The 27,439-nt window shown below is 41.6% G+C and overlaps 1 protein-coding gene across 19 annotated transcripts in view; it reads right to left on the reverse strand.

Moving 5' to 3' along the window:
• CELF2 (CUGBP Elav-like family member 2) overlaps positions 1-27,439 on the reverse strand; it is a 490,120-nt gene that overhangs the window by 120,928 nt on the left and 341,753 nt on the right. For all 19 annotated transcript variants that reach the window (XM_025213055.1, XM_025213061.1, XM_025213079.1 and 16 more), the window contains one exon: positions 5,630-5,712. In XM_025213055.1, the coding sequence (XP_025068840.1) occupies positions 5,630-5,712 (83 nt within the window). The remainder of the gene's footprint in view (positions 1-5,629; positions 5,713-27,439) is intronic.

Genomic DNA, 27,439 nt, shown 5'->3' on the forward strand with positions numbered 1-27,439 from the left:
CCGTCGAAGCCGGCATCGGTGGCGGCCAATCTCAGGGGGCACATGCCCTGCCCCTCCCGGGTGTCCCTCCTATGAGTCGCCTATGATTAGAATGACTCTGAGAGTTGCTTTAATTAAAGCACCCACAATGTCATGTAAATTCAGCATCTCACGCTTCAAAATGGTAATGGCGGGGGCGCTTTAACTAAAATCGTTTGATAAGCTTTAGTTAAAGCGGCCTTGCCACTATTTTGAAATACAGGGATGCTGTATACATGCAACGCAGAGGCTGCTGGAGAGCGCTAATTGGCATGCTCCAGCAGACTTGATTAATCGAGTCTGCTCTGATGCATGCTAATTAGCACGCGTTGGAGCAGAGGCCCATCATGTGCGTAGTTTCCCTAATGCTCTATGTTCAGGGCTATTATTGCAGTCAGATTGAATGGTTACTTCTACATTACAGGTAATTTTAACAGGTTGTCACGTTCTCTTTCCAAACATATCTATTCATTTCTTTGGCTTGGCTAACAATCCATTTTGCCTGACTCGAATCCAGTCCTTTTATAAGCTGGATCAAAACTCAGGAGGCAAGATCCTACTTTTGCAAAGATCTGTGGGAGCTGTAGCACTAATTTGAACTGGTGCATCATTAGCCCATAGACCTGGAGGCTTTTGAACATGACAGGGATTGAAAACTCTGCTATGGTGAGCAAAAGTGGAAATCCTAAAATGTATTGACAATCTGCAAATTACAGTGAGCTTGCAGTTATGGTGAACCCATTCTAGTCTAGAACAAACTGCAGTCTAAAAGAGGTACCTTGCCTTTTAAACTGTATTTGCACGTATTGTATAGTCTGTTATGGAAATCTTGTGGCTTATTAAAAGTTAAAACAGAATATTTTGAACAAAAAGTTCTCTCTAAGGCAATTATGCTTCTATATTACATAAGCACATTTAATAAAACCAGTAGTGATTCTTAAAAAAAAAGGAAAAACCTTCTCCCAGACAACATCTGGCAGAAAAAGTCCATTAATATTTTACAAGACATTTAGAGTCTGTAGACTCCTCCTTGCTGTTAAAATTTTAAGAGCTTTTTCAAAACGGCATTTCTCTGTTATTGCACTCTTAATTAAATTGATTCATACAGCAAATGCCCTAATAAGACTGCTCTAGAGTTTCCCTCCAAAAGACTTACACCTACACACAAAGCATTATACTGTCAAGGAGACGAGGATACTGAAAATTAAATTCAGTGAAGAATATTAATTCAGGTTTTTTGTGGTAACTGGTCTATAGATAAACAACCATAACTATATGAATCAAAAATGATCATCACATCCTCTTGCAAGAATTCCAGGGGATGTTCCAAATGGTTGTCTGTATCTGGTAAAGGGAGACCAGCAGATACTTCATTTCACAATGATTCTGTAAATGTCCACAGAATCAGATATGTTAAAATTAGGCCCAAGAACCAGACTTTACAGATGGAAAGACTGATCCTATAAAGTAAAACTCATCAACCTATTAGTACCCCCCACAGGATACCCTACTGAACTATATGGCAACTTTGCCTCTGCAAGGAGTGGAGGATCAGAATGAGAAGCCTTATTCTTAAAAAAAAAACCCTCTCATTGCTGTAAACGAGGTTGCAGGACTGGGATACCTAATACAACCTTGTGACCATCTCTGAGGATGAATACAGCATCTTTTTAATAATATACATATTCACTGGACACAAATTCAGGGCAAGAAGGAACTGAGAGTGCTAGGACTGATTTAAAATGCTGGGTAGGTTTAGAGAGGAAGAATTTATTACATGAATTTATCCAGGTCATGGAGCAAGCCCCTGGTCCCTCTCCTCTCTCTTGCCTACCCCATACAATAGTCAGCTTTTATGCAATATGACCAGGGATAGATCAAAGCTTTATTCCTATGTCACTCAAAATAAGTATATTTGTAAGAACACAACTGTTCCTTTTAGACTGAAATCAGGTCTTATAACATATTTTAAACAAAATCACTTTCATGCTTAAACAAATTGAAGGTAATTTGAATTTTATCAGCTGCATCCAAACTGCATCACTACCTACCTCTATGAACTAGAGTAGCCTGATTGTTATATTGGAAACTGTAATGCATGCAGAAACTTGTTTACAAGATGTAAAAACTACTCCTAATAATGCTGACATCAAGACAGACTAAGCAACAGAGGGGTTTATTCATTTTGCTGATATGCACGGTATATCAGCTCCAGCTTGTATTCTTCAGACGCTGCTTTTTTGTTCTCTGTCAAGAAAAGATGCTAATCTGCAGATGGTACCTAACTATCTGAAAACACATCTACACTGGGATGAGAAAAGCCCCATTATATAACAAGGAAACATTACAGTCATTATGAGGAGAAAGAAGTTATTTGATCCTGGCTCTGGCTGAAAGTTTGTGACATGAGTTTTGTTCTAAATTAATAGCATTTTTAATATATTTTATCCTTGTGAAAATAATTAAAACCAGAAAAAACCTTGAGATGTCTGCTGGTACCAGTTCTATCTTCATCTTTGTTTTAATTTATTTTAATTTTGCTCTTAAAAAAACTGGGGGATTATAAGCAAAGTGCATCATTAAGTTCTTATTAATTTCATAATACAGAGGCAATTCAGTCAAAATAGTGGTGCTGCAACTTTAAATTACAGAACTAGTTTGGTATTTAATGAGAGATTTAGCACAGCAGGGTTTCTGTTAAATTAAGTTGTGCCTTCGCATCACAGTGGGAAAACAGGTGTATATTGGTTTAAAATTATGGAAATGTTGACTAATTCCAAGGCTTGTAATCAAACAGCAAGGCACCCTGCAATATTTTCTTCCAAGAATCTGCATTAATCATTTATGTTCGGTCCTATTTTCTTCATGTCCACTAAAAGGCAGAAATTCAAAGAAATAAGAACGAGGTCAATATTTTCATCTCTCTGTTAAGGATGAAGTTTACCACTCAATCTACCAACTGTGTACAAAGCCTGTTACCAGCCTAAATTAGAAAGGATGGTGGCACATACAACATGCAACTGTAAATCAAGCCTTACATATGGAGACAGCTGCTCTGGCCTTCTAATGAACCAGAATCCATATGGATCATCCTTGGCTTTCCCACTTAGGTTTGTGGACCTGACCCTTATTTCAAGGATAACCCCCCAAAAGTACAAACAGTTTTCAAGTGATTGAAAATGAGAGACTTTGGGGGTCATAGAAGAAGGCTTTATGGGAGCCCGTACACCCCATAGGTTTTAATCCTTATTAAATTAAAAAGGTTTATACAATTTAAACTTGTTGATTTTGGAGTGTCATGTCAGTGTTTGCATGCACTAGGCTTTCAAACTAATTAAGCTTTGGAGTGTTGCGCAATGAATCCATGGACGTGATGCTTTAATTCCTGGCAAGTCAATCTAAACTACATCCAAGGAGTTTTACTTTAATGCACAAGAAAGGCTTTTAAAACATCCAGAAATTTCACTTGTGCAAAAAGACATTCAGTTGCAGCGCATGAAAGGGCAAAAAACATGGCGTGTACAAAGGTCCTTCTAGACAAAATCTAGTGTTACAGCAAAGCAGCCTGAGGCCGGCTGTCATACCAAAATGAAATGGGATGGCATTTTGAATACAACTGTACTCTCCTACTTGTCTGCTGTACATCAATACGTGACTGGCCATATTCATCCTGATGTGAATCTAGTCTGACTCACAATGGCAGTGGAAGGTGATTTCCATTTCTGCCAAAAGATTAGTGGTAGCCTCTGCACTGGGGCCTGTATGCTAGTTCCCTCCCTCTGTTCAACAGAAACTGCTTCTAGACCCTGATCGAAAGTCAGTGAAGTTAATGGCATGTGTTATAATGAAACTTCAACTGAAGAGATGTGGAATCCAATGTTTTCAATGCGCACATTGCAGAACCAGACAGAGTGAGCCTTCTCTGCTTCAAGTGAAGTTGTTTCATTAAATCACTGCTTTAGTATAATAGGTATTATGATCTACTGAAGATAGATTCTGGAGGACTTTCTAGAGACTGACTTCCCAAGCATTTTCATGATACTCCTGTGAATGGGTAGGGTTTATGGGTAACTCTCAGACATTGATCTTTGTAATTATATAGTTCCATAATACCTTACGAATTAATTCTACCGTAAACTGTGCAGGGTGGAGCAGACAGATATTACCATAGTTTTTGTACACGGCATATCCCCAAATAAGACATATACCTTGTTTTGGTAAGGCAGGATGAAGAAGTTTTTTTTCTAGGATCTTAACTGCCACAGCATGGGATCACCATGGCTGAATGTCAGTCCATCCAGGAGGGGCAGAGTCGATTCATTAGCATCACAACCTCTAGCTCCAATTTCAGCACTACAGCTTTAACCCTCTCACAACCACTGTTGATTTGGCAGCAGCTTTTGGCTGCTCAGTCAAAAGCTATTGCCAATTAGGCAGTGGCTGTGATAGGACTAAAATTAACCATGACCCTAAAGGGTACCTTCCTTCCCTCTCTCCTGGACAGGAGAGAAGGACAACTCAAGGCAACCATATTATAGCATCCCAATGCATTAATTCCAGTGCAGAAAATATCTTCCCTGCTTAGGACATTCACCCTGATTTCAAAGGGATGATTTTTTGGGAAAGGTAAACAGGATATGTGAATAGATTATGGTAGTTTTTTCAAAGTGATAGGGTTGGATTTACATGTAGCACATGGGAACTACGGAGGAATTTTGCCATTTGCTCTACTCCTCACAAAGTGCTATATATTTTCGGTGCCCTTTGTTTTCACTTTCTGTTTAGACCATCACCCTCTGAGTCATCAAGTATTTGTCATATCAGAATAACAACAGTAACAAAAAAATCATTTGGGTCCTGCAGACTGATTTTAAATATTAGATCGACTGATCACTTAACAACTTCCAGTTACCAAGCCACTACCTTGAAATGCAGTGCTTTCTACCACTGTAATTAGAACTTAAAGAGGACAGAATTTCACAGATGGTGTATTTTGTTTAAGTAGCCCAATAATACGAGCCCATCTATTGTTACTACCAGTGTGAAGAATCAGTGGGAATGGATTGCTAAGAACACCAAAATGAAATGGGATGGCATTTTGAATACAACTGTACTCTACTAATTGTCTGCTGTACATCGATACGTGACATCCAGAGTAATTGGCAGTCAATTGTTTCGAAACCATTGTGAAAGTTACACTGCACCTATGCTGGGTACATGTTTTTAACCACACCCTCTTTGAAAAAGAACCCCTGGTGGGTAAAGTTTTACTTTCCTTTTTCTTTTCTTTTCTTTTCTTTTCTTGTCCTTACTTTTATTTTCTTTAAATGTTAGCTCCCTTTACACTCCAGCAGCTGCCGCTAACAGTAGAATCCACTATTATTTCCAGCTAGGAGACATTCTATAGAAAAGCAGCTTTCTTCAGAGCTAATGCCATTGCTACTGGACTGGCCAGTTGGCATAGTTACTGCATGTGAACCATCAGGTCAAGAACTCTCTCTTGAAAAGATCAAAGTCATTTGGGGCACTAAGAGCCTATAACTAGCATCTTCAGCAAAGGGGCTATTTTCCAGCAATAAAGTGATTAGGATCAAAAAGTAAATGTACTCACCCCAGGTAAAGTTTTAATATTGTGCAGTGCATTCTGTGCCTCAAGTGCAGCTTTTCTTGTATAAAATGTTACGAAACAACAACCTAGAGAGAGAAATGAAAAGCTTTCAGAAATTAACCAGAATGGTTTGCAAGTGCACAATAGGAAAAAAAATGATTGAACAATTGTATTATGAAGGCTGAAAATGTGAATTATAATGAGCCTGCATGACTGACAAGAATAAAAAGAACCTTTTATTGTTTAAAATAAAAAATCCATCCCCCACATGCATTGTATCCATAGCACACCTACCTCTTCAGCAGGCTGTAACCACTTTGGGATTAACTTAACCAAAATTCAGTCAACTCCGAAGTGTAAACAAAGTTAAATTTTCCTCAAGGACCCATTAAAGTGTGATTATAAAGCAGCTTGAAAGCTCAGAGTGGTAAAGATTTGCCATTGCAGCCCAGATGGAAAACTGGATTAAAAGGAAGCCCTCACTTAAAGGAATACATACATATGTGCTGATGTTTTGTGGTAAACCAGGCTTTCCAGTAAACTGTGCAGAGCTGGGGGCACCATGATCAGGAGTGTCTCATTAATGAGAAGCAATTTAGCCTGCAGGAGAGGTCCATACTGAAGAGATATAGGAGATAGCTGCTGGATGAGGGTGCTGATCAGTTGTCTAGCTGCACACATGCCTAGTCCTCACTAGAAGAGCAGATTTGTGACCAGAAATAGATCAAATGATAGTGCTTCTATTTTTTCCTCTAGACTGCCAATTTTAATGTATACCTCTTTGGCTATGTTTCCATTGAAGCTGAAGGTATAATTGTAGGTAGGTAATGGCTAACAGAGGTAACCATGGGCTCTGACAGATGTGCAGGCCCCCGCTCTAACTCATGGTGCTTTACAGAAAGTGCTATGAGTTAGAGCACCGCCCTGCCCCAACAGATGTTGTCCTGCTGGGGTGGTGGGAGGGGGCGGGGGAATCAAGCCTGCCAGCAGGTGAGCATCCAGCTGAGAGCCACCCCTCTCCCCAGCCCTGCCATCTGACTGGGGAGAGAGTGAGCTAGGGGGAGGCCGCAAGGTGGAAAGGCTGTGATCTACCTGCCCCCACTCCAGCTCAGGCTGGGCATGCCCCAGATGGCAGCTCACTGCTGCTTGCTTTCCTCTCCCGCCTCTGCGGTTGGGCTAATGCAGCCCCAATCATGAAACAAATTAACCCAAGGGATCACAAGTTCCCTAAGGCGCTCTAAAGCAGAGCACCTTCATCTGATACCTCATTTGAGGAGGGTTCATTTTTTGTGCAATCAGCTTCAAAAGCATTCTGCAGTTGTGCATGTGCCACAGCACAGCTGTAGACTGACTTTGGGGGGCCAGTTGCACAAAAAATGTAACTTCCATCTGCACCCCACAGAAGTAAACATGGGACAGTGGTAAACTTTAGTATAAGCTAGCAAACTAACTATTAATTTGAAGATCTTGGTAGGTTTTCAAAGCTGATGTTTATGACCCAGAACATTCATTCCTATATGCTATCTAGATTAAAGCTACTCAGGTATCCCGGCTGCAATCACATCTTTGGTAATGGCACAGACAGACCTCAACAGACACAACATGGACTCTCATCCCTGAAATCAGGTTGCATATGTATTATGTATGGGGCTGGAGCCAGTCTTGTGAAGGTTGTGCTTCAGCATTCCAGCAATACTGGAATAAATACACTGACCTATTTCAGGGGGGTTCACAGAGGAGCTTTCAGTTCAAAGGCACTACACACAGAAGCAAAAAGGATTATTTCATATAGATCAAAATGTTGTTTTACTAGATATTTTACACATATATATTTTACTATGGATTCAGAAAATATTCCTCATGGTGTAGCTATAAACATGGATTTCCAGGAAGTCTAGAGATTCTCCAAAAACGCACAGAAAACAGAAGAAATGTCCAGAGTCATGAACATCTATAGCAGCCTTTTTGTTCCCTGAATTGATGAGTGTAAGGCAAGGTGTGGGAGAGGAACGATGATTCGCCTTCTGGGTGGCAAATGGGCACAAAGATATATCAACTCCATTCGACTCCTGCTTATTAAAATGATGTTATATGTCATACCAGGCATTCTAGTCTCCACTTAATTATTTAATGTCATCACAGTGGTAAACAGGATGCCAGAGAGAGAAAACCCAGCAAATAATCTTAGTTTGGAGAGTGGAGAGGGCTGGCACCTCAGTCCAGAGGGAAGGTTTAAATTCTCAAAATTCTCCCTCCTGCCACCGTCTTGCTTGGTTAAACAGCACATTATGCCCTGAGCGCTCCCTGAGGCTTTCAGTTGGGCCAACAATGAATGTCACCTTTATAACAAAGTAAAGGTAATCTTGTATTCCTAGGTGGACTACAAGGACTTTGTCCTCTAACACAGAAGTGCACTCAAAGGCAGTATAATGCGCTGACAGGCAAGCAATGTAGACTTAACACTGTTGGGAAAAAATCTTTCACAAACAAATGCTAACCAATTCCCTTAAAATTTAAGTGTTTACGAAACCGGCAATTATTTCAGTCAACTGATGATCATTCAGTAGGAATTTCTAAATCAGTCAGAGTCTGATTTTTGAGGCTCATGCTACTTACGGGAGCTTAAAAATCCTCCAGTCTGATGGCAGGCTTTGTGATTTCAAAATTATTACTCCAGAACCCAAACTGAACAATAAATGCTAGACTATATGCAATTGGTAAATAATACAAGGTGGAAATATGTCACCAGGTTTTCTCTATGTTGCTAGCTAATTTAATATTGCACTTTTATTCACAGCTTCTTCCATTATTGGCCTGTGGGTATGTGCCATTTGTGAGCACTTTGTGACTGCTTTGTTTTTCCACACATGGCTAAATGGGGGTGGGGGGGAGGGCAGGGGCAGCTTCAAGTCCACCTAGATGGGAAGTTAATATTGGAGTGTAACCGAATGTGCAAAAAATGTAAGATCTGTCAGTTTGGTACTGTTTCAAGGAACCTGAATCTGAAAGCTGTGCACAGTGAGAGAGGATGAATTGATAAATTATCCTGAATCAGCTACTGATGGTAATTCCAACAAAGAGTGTGTAGAAGCGGCATCTAAAGGGGAAAAGAGTAATACTATTGTGAAGAACGAATGGGAGAACGAAGCAGCACGGGGAACAACACACAAATATTAGGCAGGTCTCCATTGGCCCTTTCTAATCTCATAACTTGTGGATCTAGAAACGTCCAAAGATGAGCTCACTTCATTTACTGAAATTTATTTAAACCTCCTTGACTTATTTTAAATTAAGTGACAGTCATTGATGTTTGGTTTTCAATCGGTCTTCCAAGAATATTGGGGATAGAAATAAAGGAATAACAAACATCTTCCATCTCCTAAAGGAAATTTTACACAGAAGACTATGGGATTTTCAAGAAGCATTTACTGCTAGGATCATAGTTCCAAGTTACATATGGTTATATGGTTCCAAGTTACATAAACCTATGCGATTTGAAAGAGCAGATCTGGACCTAAAGGTGCACATTTGTGCATAAAATTACTTTATCTTGACATTACATGGATAGGACAAAATGCAGAAGTCATCTTAGAATCTCTTCTGCAGAAATATGGGAAGGAGTGATCCCTATCTACAAAAAGGGGTATTTTATTGACCTAAAACTGACAGCTGCCCAATAGGATGCCAGGGATGTATTTTCCTTCCATTATTATTCCAAAGGAATTCATGCTACCTTTGGAAGATGAAGAGAAATCAGTGGTACCACTAGGAAAATAATTTTAGTAAAACATAGTGATATGGGTCTTCTTGGTCTTATTACAACCAATCAGCTGCACCTCAAGATGAAATCCTTGGCCTTTAAAACAAATGGAAACCAAAACAGAAATCTTTTGGCTCAGAACAGATGACAAAGTATGTCCATTCTGGAGCCTGGCAATTGTGATGTAAAGAGGAGCTGTGCTAGAAATTTAGCTTAGTTTAACTCTGTTGTAAGTTCACTTTTGACTATCTTTTGATTGTAAAGAAACTATACAATGTTATTAAACCCTCCCACCTCCCCCTCCAAACCAGGCTCTCCATCATTTTGACGCAATGGCTGTTGTAACAGAGCACAGGGTGCTCTGTTACTCTCAGGGGTGTGGGCAGCAAGCAGGAAGTCTGCAGCTGGCTGTTATCCCAGGCAATGCTGCCTGACTGGGAAACAAGGCCCAGCTGTTATATAAGGGTTTGGCCCTGAACAACAAAGCAGCAGGTGGCTGCCAGCCAGCTGGAGGACACCACCTGGCTGGAACTGCTGCTCACAATGTCTTGGAGATAAGGGAGGTACTATTGGGGATGGCAGGAGGCTCCTGGTCCTGGGCATGACTGGAAACTGTACCCTGCTGGGGTAGGGCACTCTGGTGTGACTGTCCATGGCAGGACAGCCCCCCAGAAATGTCAGGCCAGTTACCTCCCTGGTGAAAGGCAGGTGGGGGCGCCTGATAACCCCAGCCCCAACATCCCTGGTGGGTAGCTGGTCATTGCAGGGGAAGAGAGCCAGGAGGTAGGTTCCAGGGGGGATGGGGCTTGGAGCCCTAGTCCCATAGAGAGGGGCTTGGAGCCTGATGTGAGGGGCTTGGGGCCCAGAGAGTCACTTGAAGCCCAGGAATGGGGCTTGGAGCCTGAGGATGGGGCTTGGAGCCTGAGGATGGGGTGTGGAGCATTTGAAGGCCAGGTGTGTGCTGCTAGACTGAAGCCTGGGTGTCAGGCCATGCTGAGCTGGAGGCCGGGTGAGGCCTCACTGAAGCAGGGAGGCCTGGTGAGCCCCCGCTAAGCTATAAGGCGGGTGTCAGCCTAGACAAGCTGGAGGCCAGGTGCTAGGCTGAGTAGGCTTGGGTTGGGTGTTAGGCCACAGAACATCTATGAGGCATGGGGCATGATAAGGCATGGGATATGATAAGGGAAGGCTGGAGTCATGTAAATAGGCCCTTGTCACCAGAGCAGGTAAAGGGCATTCTCCTGCCTGATTAACATTCAGTAATTATTAACATCAAGGCGTGGCAGGTAAGGTGGGTGGGTGGTTAGCCCTAAGACAAGTGGGAAGGCCTACGATTGAGACTGGCCCCGGGATGCCCACTTGTTACAGCTGTAACAGATGCCCTGCTGTCTTCATACAAAGACAAGATATTAGATAGATCATATGTATCTAGCTTGCTAATCCTGTATGGCATTAGGAATAGTAAAAATGCTGGCTGAATGAACTGGAGAAAAGTCACAGAAGGGAGAGCATGCAGCAAACAATAAAATACCTGGTAAATGGGAGATAAACTTTGATGGCCTAAGTGTCCAGACATGGGCTTTAAAATGCCTTATCAACCCCTCAGCCTCTAAAAATATGGCCCCTAATTTGAGAATTTGGTATCAGAAAGACCTCTGCAGCCCCGTGTCTGGGAAAGAGGTTGTGCTTTATCCTTTATGATGTATTCAATACACAAGTCTCTGTTCAGGTTGCCAAGGGCACCAATTAGTGCCAATGGCAGATTCTCTTTCTTTTGAGACGCTGATGGAAACAACTAGGATGGAAGCTGATTTCTTCAAGGTTAGAAGAAATACAAAGGCAGCAGAATATATGGATTTATGGTGCAGTGGGTGCATCTTCTGTATTTTTAAATGATAGTTTAGAAGTTCCAGTATATGGAAAATATAAGACGGAAACAATCCAAGACGAATACAGAACTACAGAATCCACAATACAGTTGTGGCGGTGATTTCCACAGGTTGTGGACATAGTGGCAGGGACTGGGAGGGTTTTCTGTATAACATGGTATTTTGAATTAGACCAGCAGAATGGGATTTTCATAAGGATCTCAGTGACTTATGGCACTGATTTCCAAAGAGACGTGAGTTTCCTCACTGACTTGTGTGAAATGATCCTCTAATTAAACAGGTTTGAGAGTTTCATCAGCAGACCAGTGGATGAAGATGATATGCAGAATTGTACAAAGGGGTCACAAGAGGTGCTGAGGGGTGTAAATACCTCAGCAGATGGCCAGAGGAAAGGGGCAGAGGTGATTGCTCAATCATATCATCACTTCAAATCATTTCTCCCCTATCAAGCAAATGTTAATTGCTCAAAGAGGTCTTGTTTACATCCTTAGTTTGGGACTAACTCTGCCTCTCTCACAAAGGAACTGCCCTCCCTCTGCAGCAATGGCTGACATATCCTAAGGCTGCTTTAAATGGCACCAGAGCCTACGTAAAGAGGCAAAGAGGCTGAACTATTATGCCAGGATTTCACGCTCAAGTGAAGATGGCAAAGAACGTTTTATTTTGGGTGTGAAAATGTTCTTTTAGACTTCAATTTATTCCTCCCCTTAAGCTGAATGCTTAGCTCCTGGTTTAAGGATACTGGGAATTACACATGTGCAAGAATAAGGAAATATAACCCTTAAGTTTTTGGCAGGAATTACAGAATTTGTTCTTCCAAATGCTCCGTTGTAATAATTTGGCTCAGAGTAGACCGCTGTGCAGATTTCCAAGGACCAAACAACCATTTTGGATTAAGATGGGAGTGAGGAAGGGTGAGAAATATGGGGAAAAAGAAAACCAGTGACATATTTCCTGGTCTTGTTTTTGAGCTTTTATCGTTTTCAACTGTCAAAAATTGTCAATTTGGAGCTGTACTGTGTTGCACATATTATCACCTGCTGCCAGCATCTGAACCCTAACCATAGGGTATAGGAATACAAGAGCTTATCAGTGTGTCGGCAAAGGCTGCAACAACTTGAAAGTATGAAATCTGCTTTAACTTCTAGACTAATAAAATAAACACTTCAAAACAGCTATAATGATTATCTGATGATTGAACTCTGTATTCTTTTAGCAAGTAACGGAATCCTAGCAGACAAATTCAATTCACAATACATTCACATTCAGGACATCAACAAAGTCGTCATGTTGTGAACTGAAAATTCCTTTAAAGGCTGCGTTTGAATTCTAAGGGGCTGACAGATCAAGAGACTGAAGGCCCTGGAAGGCTAAATGAGTGAAGTCCCACTATGTTTCTTTCTTTCTGTGAATGAAGCTCACTTTTGTATAGACATTTGCAAGCAGAGCAGGTGCTGGCTTCACACAAGCTCAGAATTTCAATTGGGACACTGGCTTCTTGTCAACCTGCCACAGCTCAAGCAAGTTTTAAGTCAAAGGAGGGTTTTACTCCAAGTGTTCGGCTCTTGATTTTGGCAGTTTCTCTCCCTCTCTCTCTCTCCCTCCCTCCTCCCCTGTTTTCAATATCACATTATGATTTAACAGGCTGCATTTATAAGGCTCTCTTGCATTCCAGCTGCACATCCGAAGACTGTAATACGTGCTTCATGAATCTTGAACAGCTGCCTGAACAGCATGACTCTCAACCAAACACACCATAACCTGCCCTTGCATTTTCCAAAAGGCAATTAAGATATCAAAACAGGCGTTTCCTTTAAATCCACAGACAAGACCTATCGCTACAGATACTAAAGTATGTGCTTGGGGGACAGTCGCTTTCACCTGCATTAAGCCAAGGGAGAGAAGGAGGAGGGAGAGGGGGAGCATATGGAAGTGTGGGCTGCATTTGTGCTGTATCACAGATTATAGTGCAATTAGCTAAACACAACAGAGGACATCGCTTCAGTATTGTAAGAGCTGTTTAGAGTCATCAAGCCTAAGCTTTGGTTTGGTTATTTCATACTGTATTTCTAACCGGGCCATGCAAAACACAGGTTGAGACAAGTGAGAGAAGGCTGAGAGGGAAGGGTCTGGAATGAAAGGAATATAATACATTTGGAAGGTGAAATCAGGTTGTTTCAGTGCTCTCTCTCAACATAAAAAACAAGGCGGTGCAGTTAGAGATACATTATCGCTTTCAACCTTTACCATGCAGTTCTACAATATATGGATTAGCTTGGGCATACGATAGGGACCTTTCATTCCTGAAGCAATCAAACAGATAGAACGGCCATATCCTGCAGAAATCAACCTTTAATGACGCCTCATTCCAATTAGCTCAGGTTTTTAGAGTTCAATATAATTGGCACCCTGATGGAAACCATTTTACCAACCTGGCCACCAGCCAGGAAGGAGAAAAGCCACTCATTCCCAATTCTAATGGTGCCGCATTTTATAGCACTGCCATTTGTGATATTAAAACAGTGCCTGGCGGTGGAGAAGGCTTGTATTCCAGCTGAGGTCACGATTAGACTCTGCAGAGTTTAATACCTGTGCTTTCTCTGCTCCTTTCCCTCCTCTTCTTTTGGTTATAACATCCAGGATGAAGGTAAGGCAGGGTGACACCTTGGAGACTAACAGGTGCTATACTATCCCTACCTTCTGCTTGCTCTCAGACCAACACTACTAACCACCTCTCAACATCTAGGATGGCAATACCAGCTGTGTGATGCTTTGAACACCCTCTAACACATGATAACACGAGCGCTCCAGACCTGTAACAGTCCTGTAAGCGGCCACCGGTGAAAAACGATCCCACGGAGCTCAATTTTTTCTTTCCATGCCTGGTAAGTTATGACTGCATTTCTGTTAATTGGCCACAAGTCCTAGTTTCCTGTCAGCCCTCAGCTGCATTGGGGAGTTCTTTTGGAAGAGTCGCACTCTGTCATTCCCATACCCTTGTGAATACAAATGCTCTCTATAAATGTCCTCTGCCTGGAAAATTGAGGTCTTTTTTTTTTGACCTAGATTAAATCTGCTGCATTTTCAAGCCTTTTGGGAAAGCAACTAAGAACTAATATGCACTGGCTCGTGTGCCACAACACTACTCCATCCATTATTATGTAAATTCTGACTAAAGTGCAACAGAGATAGAAAAGATATCAAGGACAAAATTACTAGAATCTGCTTTTTCTTGCTCTCAGAAATAAGCCACTTACATTAAACAATTTTAGATGTCTAATAGCTGTAAAATGTATCTGAAGAATTTTAATGTAAATTTTTCATATAGGACAATCATAGCTTTTAGCAGATATTCTTGAACTCTCAGGCTGTATGCATAATGAATGGAGAGCATGCTTCCATTCATTGCAGGCATGCTTGCATTATAAGGAGCTGCCTGTTAGTGCGAGAAGAAAAGGGGCAAGTCCTGTATCTGCAACTTGACAATACCGTTTGACATCTGCAGTGTGTGACAATGGGTAAAAAGGAGATTCAGAATTAGAAATTTTGGATCCTGTCAGGTGAGAAATGAAGCCTAACTTATCCACGGAGAGAAAAAAAGTCAGATGAATTACATGAAGCAGCATGATGTTATCAATACCTAATCGGATACTCAAAGCAGTTGCCTTTCCATCTTGGAAGGTGCTCTTGGCAACACTGGTCCTGGTTAATTTGTGGCTGGATAGCTTCCACTATAAAATGACCTGCTGCTGTGGCACTAATGATTCGGTAGGTGGCACTCTATTTCTGGAGTCAGCCCTAAACCCTTGCCTGCACTTAAAAAAAACTTCAGTCATATATGAAATGTTTTCCCAGTTCTGGTCTAGCTGAGTTCCCATCCACGGAATGCCTCCTTGCTCCTATTTCAATACCCACATGAAACGTATCAATAATTAATATGAATTAAACACAATCCTAAGTATTTCCTTTAATGCATTTTCTAGTACATCTTACCTAGTTTGCGTTCTGTTTACACTACTAGCTTTTTGAGGCAAGTGCCACTTCTAATTGGAGCCTTATGTGGTACTAAAAACATTAGCAGTGCTTATAACAAAAAATAATGTGGATCAACCAGTGGGTAAGGCAAGAGAATAGGTTTAGGACATGATGATTCAATACAGAGCTCTGTTACAGGCTTTTTGTGCATGACTGGGAAAGTCACTTAGTCTCTTTACTGCATTCTCCTATGTGTTGAATAGGGAAGACAATACTTTATGTCTCCTATAGCTGTAATCTATCCTAAATAAGGATGGTCTTTTACTATACGCAAGCCCTGGCACAACAGTGCCTCATTTTTTGTTGGGGTACCACCTGGGTACTACTCAGATGCAAACAAATAATCATTAAGGCTAGGGACAGAAATTGCACATAAACTGGTATTGGGAACCAATATAAATTCAAATCCATAACACAACGGAAGTTCAGTGCACATAAATTGCTTTCAAAATGGCCCAAACTGGTTTAAGATAAACCTGGATGGATGTAGTATCAGACTTAACTGATTTACATTACATCCATTTATTGAACTTCTGTCTCAGAGCACCTCCAGATTCAAGTTAACTCACAGTCCCCCAGCATCCCAGGATACTTTGCACCTCCCCAACAAACCTCTCCCTACCAGGTGGGCGGGCCTTGACGAAAGCTGTCTGCTCTAGCAGAACAGGGAGGCATGCTCTAGCACCCCCCAGCTTCTTGCCTGGGCCACTGTGGGCACGTGGCTGCATTTCCAGAGTCAGAAGTGAATGTCTGTTCAGTTGCTTATCAGTTCAATCTACGCAGCTTAAACTAACCTGTGAAGATTGAATCGATTCAGCCTCAGGCTTTTTGACTGTCTGTACTTAGCCTAACAAATCATGCTTTGATAAAACTGAAGTCCCGATATTGTAGTCAATTAAACATCACATGGCTCTTATGCCTCATTCTATTTTCCGTTAAATTTTTCCATCTTTTCTTTTCCCACTCCTACCCTTAGCCATCTTACACTCTCCTGACAGAACACCCCTTCCCCTGTGGGTTGTCTGCCATCACATGTTCCCTTTCTATGGGTCTCAGGTAACAGGTTTGGGGTTACTGGATTTCAAGAGAGTTTAAACCTTCTTAGCCCTCCTACAGTCCCTTTCAAAGGTTGTGAACCTTCTTTCTTCCCACTCTCCTGCTAAAAATAAGTCCATGGAAAGATCAGAAAAACTAAGGGTCAGAGTTTGAATCTTGAAATCTCTGCCCCATTATTAACCACTGTGTTAATGGGTTGGGGGTGGGGAGGGGGGAAACTCTCTCAGTTCAAATCCTGCAGAAAGGGGCAGCCCTTCACAAACAAATCTAAATGGGGATATATCCCTAATGTTGCAGGATAGTATCTGTGTAGCATTCACAGGCCTGGATTCACAGTAGCAGTGAATGAAAATCAAGTGTTCTGTATCTCTTCTCTCCTGTATCACTGTTCCAAAGACGTATTTAAAAGACAAGGCAAAGGAATGGGTATTGCTTCTCCCTAACTTCTAGCCCATCGCTTTACTCAGAAATATAATTCCTAACGGAGCTGTTCACTGTGGCTCTGGAGAAACTTTTGCAGTTTAAAATACCAGGTCAGTAATGGGGCAACTTTAAGATGAAAATTGCTCTGAATATCTCACACAATTGCCATAAAGTAATCCCTGCATTCATTCCTGGCAAAAAAGGCTTTTCCCCCTGCTGTGGAGTGGGGGGGAGGAAGGGAAGAGGGGGGAAATAAAATCCAAAACAGAAATATAAAACTTTAGGACTTCATCATAAAATCCCTGAATATCTGGACAGTAAACAGCAGTTTGTACTGACAATGTATACTGCCATTGTGAAAAGCTAGGCTTTCCAAGCGGAATCGGATTTCTCTAGTAAAATGAGAACAAAGCTGTTTAATAGGCTAGTCATGAATAACCCAGTAACCAAATAGGACTTCTTTAGAAATATCTTACTAACTCATTTAACCTCAGTTGACATCATCAGGGATTTATAACTGCTAAATTGGTATGTTTTATCATTGTATTGGATTGCTAGAGTGTCAGAACTGGCTTTCTCAAGTACCCTCTCTCAATAACCAGTTAATTTGATAGAAATGGGGTTACAGACTATGAAGTCTTCCTATCTTGAAGAATTAAAACTGATACGTAATTATAGACTGGATCATGTCACAGATCAGCCTGAATCCAGGACTGCCTGCCACATCCTGTTTTCAAAAATACGTTCAGAGTCTTGCAAATTGAAAGGCTGGTATTAATACACGTTTCTTTTAGTTAGAGGGTACTGCAGTTTAATATAATTGTTACACTACGGGGCTCAATTTAAATTCCCAATGAGAAATTCAACCTTAGAGGTGTCTAAAAATGAGAACCCCTCCAATTATGAGCCATCTTCTCCCATTTGTCCCCACTGCTCCAGAGCTCTGGACTTATTCTTCTCGGAAAGGAGTCAAATTTAATCATGCAAAGTGACAAAGAAGGGAGAGTAACAGCAGACAAAACAATTAGGAGAGGAAAGAGAAGTGCTGCTGGAAACCCACAATGCACTGTTGTGGGTCTGCTCCTTCCCCACAAACACAACGGTTCTCCTGCTTACAGCTCTTTCTTGGGGCTTAGGAGTACTGCATTAATTTTTCTGTCACATTGGACAAGGAATTAGACGCCTAGCTGCTCCTATAAATCCCGCTAGGAATTCATCGACATCTTTAGGCACCGACCTACCTTTCAGAATCTGGCCCCTGGCTAGTTCCTGAGTTCCTCGTCTACACAGTGAGAATAATAGTACCTTCCACCCCACTAGGGTTCTTGCATAGACTTAGTTTTCAAAGGTGTTAGGTGCTCCAACATTACAATAATGGGAATCGTAAACGAGTTAAAATAGAGTTGGTTTGATTTTGAGATACGTTGCGTTTCCCCCCCCAGGCAATTGCTGGTCAACTATACCTCTGCCAACAACTTACATACAGGCAAAGGAAGGAATTTCTAAAAACAAATATAGAGCAGCTTTCAAAGGAATAGCAGGGAGAGGTTAAAGAGGTGAAACAGTTCCTCCAATTGCCCAGAGTGTATCACAGTAAATACCCCTGGCCCCATCAAGTCATATTTTACTGCTATTACTCTCATAGCCAGCCAATGGACTATATCCTCAGCTGGTCAATGAAACCACCAAGATTGGCATCACATAAGGTTAGGACTCAGTGTTCACTACAAACCCACTCCTCCACTACACCTCCATTACACGGTGTTTATTTGTGAGAGAAATTCCTCCTCTTCAAAACGAGCAGCTATTGTCCTATCTTCCCATTCAGATTTAAAACTCCACCATTTGTCTGAATATGTCATGCTCTGCCTGAATAAGACCTATCTGGAAACTTTAAATTTATTCCTGACTTGAGTATTATACACCTCTACATGTCTTTCACTGATTTCAGGCATTCAGAGTTTCACTCTCGAAGGGTCATGGCATATCTCAAATCTATCTCACATTACATGCACCTTCAAGCAGTGTTTGATCTATGAAGCTTCATTTTTCCTCAATTTGTTACAAGCGACACATTTTTTCCTCTATAAAACTGCTGCTTTTTTTGAAGTACACACGCACGAGTGCTTGTGTGTGTGTGTGTGCGTGTGTGTGTGTCTGTGTGTATATCTATCTATCTATCCATAATATGAACTTCCTTGCTGCTTCTTGCATCTTCTTTACTTGGGTAAAACTATTCTATGCAGATGGAGAAACAACTCCATGGAGCCTTTGAACTGCAAAGACCACTCCTTACTTGGCTTTGAACTCTTGACAGTGCCCAAGGTCTTTCAAGGCAATACGTTCTGCTTTCAGTAGCTTCAAACAGGGGAAGGAAAAGATATTGATAGGAAAAAGCTGCAGCGGATTATTTAGTTTTTGATTGTTTGATGTTCCTGGAAATAAAAACCCCCCAACACAACTGAGCACTGTATCTGAAGAAGCATATTCTCTACTCGAGTGTTTTGCTAATTAATTGTTTAGATGAGTACTAAAATAAATGCAGCAACAGCAAAGATAAACAGAACACTTTAGCAATAAAGCCATATATTTGTGCATGCACAGAAAAAGAAATGGCGGTGTTTAATGAGGACAGGCAGGGGGAAGAAGAGCACAGACTCTTGTGAGAAGTATTCAGTACTTGTTCAAATTGTTTGCTAAGCATCTGTGGATAGGCTTCTGGTCCAAGATCTCAGCTCTTTTTTGCAGCCTCCTAGGTCTTGAGACACGTACATTTTTAAGAAGGGCATATGAACAGCGTAAAACTTTCCTGCTTGGTCGTTCCTCTTAATATTTCACACTAGCTCCGCAGAACAAGGAAGATGTCAGTGGTCAAAGTGATCTTAAACTAAGCTTACTTTTTATTTTAATTCAATGCATCAACTAATGTAAAATCAATGCAGTCAGATTCTTGATATTTCACGCTGCCCAGGTAGCTCCGCAGAACAAGGAAGATGTCAGTGGTCAAAGTGATCTTAAACTAAGCTTACTTTTTATTTTCATTCAATGAATCAACTAATGTAAAATCAATGCAGTCAGATTCTTGGGTATGTAATAGTTGCTGCTGAATGGATAGAAGAGCCAAGATGATTCATGCAGCCTTTTTCTTGTGGTTGGAAAATGAACTAATATAGATGATCGCATAAATACCAGAGGAATACATTTTTATTGTCTTACTCATTTAAAAAAACAGTTTTCATTAAATCAGAAAACATTGAGAAGACAAAAGATTTACAAATTCATCTAACTTGTTCCCCTCCCAGACAGCGCAGGGGCATCCGATTCGAATTTTTCAAAGTTTCATCTAGTCCAATTATCCCTTCATGGAGATTATTACTGCTTCCTTTGAGACACCATTCCACCATCCATTAAACATCCATATTATGCAATTATTTCTAGAATTCAGGTTACATTTATTTCATTTTATGCCATTATTCAAGTTATATCCTTTTGAATCATCCTGGAAAATACAGCTATGTTGCAATGTCTATTTAAACAAGTGCTTAGTTTCAAACAAATTAAAAAACTGCATTAATCATATAGTGCTTTATGCTAGTCTGGACTTTAAATGATTGATGACTTCTTTTTAACAATAGTCACCTAGATAAAATTTGGAAACTTGCCCGACAAAAAGGGTGAAAAATGTTATAAGTTATTGTCTTACTCATTTAAAAAAACAGTTTTCATTACATCAGAAAACAGTGAGAAGACAAAAGATTTACAAATTCATCTAACTTGTTCCCCTCCCAGACAGCGCAGGGGCATTCGAACACACACTAGGGGTTGTCATGACCCAAAAGGCATGATTGTGTGCGCGCTTTGGCACCAGAATTATCCCCGCCAAGTTGCAGACCATTGCACGGGGGAGTTTCCTGTAGCAAGAGGAAACCCCGGTGCAGGGACGAGTTTCCCGCTTTTTCTGCAGCTTCTTTTGCAGAGTGCATTGCTCAAGTTGCAAGAGGAATGCACGGTGCAAAAGAGTTCCCGCCACTGGTATGTAAATTCGTTTCCCGTGATTGGCTAGTGCTAAATTATTCACACGTGGCAGCTAGCGATTGGCCTGTTAGCCGTATAAGAGGCTTGAGCAGTTTCCGCCCAAGCCAAAGATCTTCCCGTCTTCGAGCGCGACTTTTATAAGACGTATTTACGATTTCTATTTTGGTGGCTCGTTCACCTGGAGCATCCGGAGCTCTGCACCGTGGAGCCTAGCAACCTCCATGAGACCGTCTGTGTTGTCTGTCTGTAACTGCAACTCAATCAAGCTTTCCAGCCTACACCACTGCCATCTCGGTGTAAGTAAACAATCTTTAAAACTACCGATACGCGTCTGTGCCTAATTCCAGCTCGACGGCTTTCCCTCTCCAACCCGGCGTGCCCGGGCTGCTGACCACAGCCCGCATGCAGCACGAAAAAGGGCTCGGGTCGCTCCCGGCCCACACAGGGGTGTGCAAAACAGGCCATATTTGATTTGGATTCAGATTCAGCCTAAATCGGGGACAGTTATTGTATTCATTGATTCAGATCACTGTCCTGATTCGATTTGGCCAAATCTGAATCTGAAGAGTCAATGCTGATTCAGAGAATCAGTGATTTGGCCATAGACACAGCTTTAAATGTTTTGTCTACATACCTCAAGGCACCAGGCATGGCTCGTGAACACTGCGATGGTGGGGTGGATGGAGTGCTCCACAGGAGCACGGGAGGGCCTCCTGCGTGCTCGGCGGCGGACCCAGAAGTGGACTGGGAGTACTTCTGATCCGCTTCCGGGTCTACTGCCAAGTGCACAGGGGACCCCCCCACCATGCCCCTCTGGCTCAGCAATGGGCCGTTGGGGAACCCTGGGTGCCTCCCCAGACCCAGGAGACACCAGTTGCTGAGCAGGGGGTGAGGGGAGGGTCCCCCATGTGCTCCACAGTGGACCCGGAAGTGGACCAGAAGTGCTTCTGGTCCACTTCTGGGTCTGCCGCTGAGCATGCTGGGGACCCACCCCATGCTCCTGTGGGATGCTCCACCTGCCCCACCATTGCAGCATTGACGAGCTGCCTGGTACCCTGAGGTATGTAGAAAAAACATTTAAAGCTGTGTCTATGCTAGAATCATCAAATTGCTCCGAATCTCTTTGAATCGATTTGGAGGGTTCCGATTCAATTTGGAGAGATTAAAGGGTCTCCTGATTCGATTCTGATTTAGAGATTTGGCCGCCGAATCGGGCCAAATCTCTGCCGAATCGAATCGGCAACTAAAGTTTTGCACAGCCCTAATACACACACATGCATACACATACACATGCATGCACAAATGATTATAATAGTGTAAGACATGGATATTTTTATACATATAATTAAATAAATACAGGAATGATGGTGGTAGGGGGAATCATGCATCAATACCACCTCCCATAATACCACATCTGATGAATCCAGTCCCAAGACAGTAGGCTAATATATATAGGCCCCATTGCACTCCAAGCCTTTGTATCACGTACTTGGCACTTAATCAGAGCAAGATTTAGAATAAATCTATAGCAGTCTGTTTCCAAGTTATGACAAGAAAAGTATTTGGCTAGAGAGGTAAAGGCTCTATGAAATGATTGGCAACTTATCAAGACAGGAAGAGAAAGGGGTAAAAGAATGATTGGCAACTTAATCAGGGGGAGAGAGAAAAATAGACAAAAGGAACAAAAAGAGTGCCTAAACAGCTCTGTGTTGGCTCCTGCCGCCTGTCAAAGGTGGCCTTGACTAGGCAGTGGCAGGAGGGCTTACACTGAAGCATGTTTGCAGAGCGGATGAAACTATTCAGTGTTCCTTGCCATCAATAGCACAAGAATCCTGAATATATCTAATCACTTGCAGTAGAGGCATGGTTTTGTACAGCATTCTCTCTGGGTCACTGTGGCAGCTGCAGGAATGTGCCCAATGAGAGATCACAGATGTGCTGTGTAAGAGTGCATCCCTTCCAAAAATTCAGAGCCCTTTTGATGGGTCGCCCTGCTTCAGAAGACACAAAACTCCAAGGAGCTTCTTTTACAGCACATTTCCCCAGTCAAAAACCTTTGTTGGCTTTGCTTTTTGTTTGCGTGACTGTCCTTTCTTCAGCAAGAGCAAGGGGAACAATAATGGTATTTTGCTAGCAATGTACCTTACTCACTAATATACATAACTAGCAAATTATGCATTGCACTTACACAGCACCCTTTGTCTGAGGACCTCAGGGTGCTATTATATCTCCAAATGTTCATGCACAGCAAATAAAGATTATGGAATCGTTTTAACTGATGGGGACACTGGGGCAACAGAGGGTGGGAGGTCAGATTTTCAAATGAGCTCAGCACCCACAAGCTCCCACAGAGAACACCCTCTGCTGAGTGCTCTGAAAAAAACCCAGCTGTAGATAACTTGCTAAAATGTATGCCATGAATCAATAAAAGAGCTGCAAAGAGATCCCAGAAGTCTGAAATCCCTTTCTCTGCTATGCAAAGCTCTGATTGTGCAAGAGGCTCTGTATGGGGTACGGGGTTGCCTGCAGAGAGCTCCTGGCAAGAGATCAGGGCTGAGGTTCTTTGGACACCTTTATCCCTCGAGAATCCAAAGTTTAAAAGCATTTTCAAGCAAAGAGAGGTAGTTAGCCATGTTACTCTGAAGTCAGACAAAATGCAGCATAGATATGCACCTTATAGGTTCTCAACCTTTTTAGACATAGGTCACCCCCTGGAACATATTAGCTGTGGTTTTCCTCACTTTTTTTGACTGTGGAAACGTAATAGAGCAATTTTTCTGTTGCAAAGAACTTAGCCCACAACACATCAGAACATTTTTAACACTACGGATTCCTATTTGAAATCTCTGGGTTTATTATGTGAATCATGTTTGTAAACCTAACAGTGTGAACATCATGTGGCACCTCATAGCACCCTCAAAAGGATCTCAAGGCACCCTCATGGACAATCACTTTTAGAGATGAACTAAATAAGATGCACATAGAGCACAAGCTTTCATGAACTTGACTTCTCTTCATCACAGCATCTGATGAAGTGAACTGGAGTTCATGAAGGCACGTATATATTGCTTCAAAGCAATGCAGAGTCTTCTCTTGGAGAGCAGTATTTCCTACTGTGGCAAGAAAGATGAGGAAGAATCAACTAAATGTATAGCAAAATTATTTTTGAAACTGCATAATGCAGGCTTTCACTATAATGCATATTATAAGCTCTGACAGAGATAACCAAGCGATTACTTGTCAACCTTTTTTCATTTCATCAGTCTTAAAAGAATGGATAAAAACAGCTTTTCATGTGCAACAGCAGGCTTCAGATTAGTCCTGCCGAGTTATCAAAAATGTGGAACTAAATATCAGACAAGGCCAATTTAAAATGATGAAACACTTGTGAAGTCTGAAACAATTAGTCTGATTTACAATACAAGGCCTGACGCACTGGAGGTTAAGATCCAGTTTTGGATATTTAAAAGGGGAGACATTTTCATATATTACCCACAAATTATCACAGTCAGAATCAATTTTTCCGAAGATGAATATTCCAGAGTAACTTGTAAAAGATGTCTTTGGTAGATCTGCACGATTCAAAGTTTACGGAAATTAATTACAGGCTCCAAAAAAAGGAGACTGGCAAGTACGGCATTTTCTACTGCAGGGCACTCCGCTGGTAGGCAGAAGGCAAGTGAGGAGTAGCATCCTCTTGGACTTCTGTATCTTGCTAGTGGGAATTTGCTAAATGGACCTTGTTACTTCTCTCATCTGTGTGCGCACAACAGAGATTTTTGGCTACCATGAAGATCAATTTGGGGAGCTTTGCAATTTTCCCTTCAAGCTTTTATGAGAGCTGCTCCTAGGAAATACCATTTGGCAAGATAGGTTTGCCATTGGCAGTTATTATCATTCTGGGGTTGCGTTTGAAACAGCAACACTTACTCTGCCATTGCATATTTCTGTATGTCAAGAGCCTAAGATAATGCTGGGTGTATCGCACTAAACTTTTACACACTCTTCCTCTCTGTTCTGAAGCTCAGATAAAATCTGCTTTCTGCTACACCCATGTAACTCTACTGAAGCCAAATTTATACTGAAGCAGAACTTGACCCACTGCTTGACCCACCTACTATAAGGATAAAGTACTGAACTGTAGGCGCTAGCAGGATGTAGTGAAAGGTATGGGATAAAGCAGCTTACATGACAATTTCTTTCATTAGGGATTCTCTTATGCAACACACATAGACAATGGGTTTTTAAATAAAACTTCTGTTTAGCCATACTTAAGGGTATTAATATTTAGTATGACTGCATCTGTGAATGAAGACATTCAAAAAGCCATTATGTTTTCAACCTAGGGTAATAATAAGGCTATTTTTCCACCCACTCTTTGGCACAGCTGTAATGTTCTTGGCCTCAAGTGGGAGGCAATGTGGAACAGGGATTAGGAAGATAAATGATATACAACACACAGTGCCAGTTCACATAAAATATTACCAGATTGGAAATGACTGTTTACTGTCTCAATGATTACATGACCACTTTTTTTCCCCCCTTCCAGTGAACGTACAGTGTGTTGAGCTGCTCTATGTCAATAAAGCTTAGCACATAGCACCTGGGTAATGACAAATTAATTTTTCAGCTAAGCCTGTTGAGGGGTCAGCCAAATTCTTAAGCAGAGTTTATCCCGTGTACTATTTTCGTGACAGAAAGTGAAGCCCTCTCATTCATCAACAATAGCATGGTGCTTAGGTGAGGAAACCATTCAGAAATAAACTGAGGGGGAAATAAAGACCCCAAAAGATGTCAAAAATGGCTTGTTCTAATAGTGCAATAAAATGCCTACTCTTCTAGGGGAAAGAGGGGAAACCACCTCATATGGCCACCTAAAAAAAAAAGCATGGATAAAGCACTTGGAAAGGCCCTAAAGAAAACAATAATGCATTTGGCTGGAAGATGAAATGGAAGAGCCAATGGGTCCTTTTCTACCTTCAACATCCACAGTTGATGCTGTAATGGGTCTGCATCCATTCACTCTTCTGCTTAGTTCCTCTAACTGCTCTAGGAGTGACTGCTTGCAGGGGTGCTGGACCCGATGATCTTCCAAGGTCCCTTCCAGCCTATTTCCTATGAATCTTTGAATGCCATACTTTGCCTCTGGCTACGTTGTTAGCAGCAAGCACCGAACCTGAGACCTGTGGTTCTTAAAGTACGAGTTTCTATGGTCTGAACTGCAGGAGTCAGGTCTGCCGGCCAAGGTCATAACAGCCTCATCTACTTATATCTGTGGCCTGGCAAGTACTACAGGGAGACAGTGCACCACTAAATGGCTTACAGACATGTGCAGGACCTCTCAAGATCAGGCCGTAAGGATGCAGCAGGCCCTAGGAGCAGGTTAAGCAAATACTTGCCAAGAGCCGCTCCAGCCCCACTTCTCTATGACTCTAAGCTCAGGCACCAGACTGAAAACCAGTGGAGTCACCACCACAAAGACTTACAGTCCAATCCTCTTCAATTCATTTACTGAAACTGGTCCTCTCCTGTATTCCTTTTTAAAGGATTTGGCAAATCCTAGGTTTTTTCAGCCATAATAGGATAGGTATTTCTTCTAAACTCAATATACCTGGCCAATATTGGACCTTACTGCACTATAAAGTAAATAAAAGTTTTTCTAAATAATAGGAATCAATCATTCAAGTTGTTTTGGTTGATAGCTACAATAATTGCCAGATTATGATCAGCTATACCAGAGCTGAAATATTTTTCATCTCTATTATTATCGACAAAGCACCTTGATTTAATGGAGCAGCCAGACCTTTCTGAAACTCTCTTCCCCAAGGGCTTTTCCCTAAGCTGCAGTAGGTGGGGGCTGCTTTTAAAGGGCTGCTTTCAGAACCAAAGCAGGTCTGTTTTCATTTAAAAAATACATGGTTTGTTTATTGATTCAACAAAATATATCAACAGGCTTAAGCCCTGTTATAAGTCTTATGGATGGTCACTATTTATACAAGGATTCAGTCCCTCAAAAAATTGTCCTAAAGCAGTAAGTCTTAATATTCAGCCCCTAAACAGACTAATCCAGTAACCTTATTAAAAGTTGATTCAAGTAACCTGAGAGGAGCTGCCTTATTTTTCTTAGGAGAGACCATGCAAAGCCATAAGTGGATGGTTTTCCTGCATGTCCAAAAAAAAAGCATTAAGTGCTGGCATTTTTCTGGTTTCAGGAGCCTAGAAGCAAGAGAGCCAAGTATTCAGATAACCTCCCTCTTGTGTCATTTCCAGTAATGACAAACTTTCCATGTCCTTATTCTGGTCATCAAGCCTTCACATCAGCTTTCTCTGCCTTATTGTGCTCTAATACCCAAAGTTGCACAGTGTTTAGCCATCGGTCTGCAGCCAAGCAAAAGGGTGGTGACTAACTGGTTCAGAGAGGTAGGACCATTTGTAGGTTTTATAGTTTCATTTGTATGACCTTTGGTTTGAACAGAGACAACGGATCCTTATACCATTCATTACCTGGACTAGCCATTTACTCCTAGGTCATTCCAGGTATTAACCATCTTGTTTATCTTAACTGGTTAAATCAATCTACTTATTTCCTCTCTCAGCAGCATCCCCTTGCCTGGTCTC

Source organism: Alligator sinensis, unplaced genomic scaffold (genome assembly GCF_000455745.1).
Source record: "Alligator sinensis unplaced genomic scaffold, ASM45574v1 scaffold268_1, whole genome shotgun sequence".
NCBI classification, from domain to species: Eukaryota; Metazoa; Chordata; order Crocodylia; family Alligatoridae; genus Alligator; species Alligator sinensis.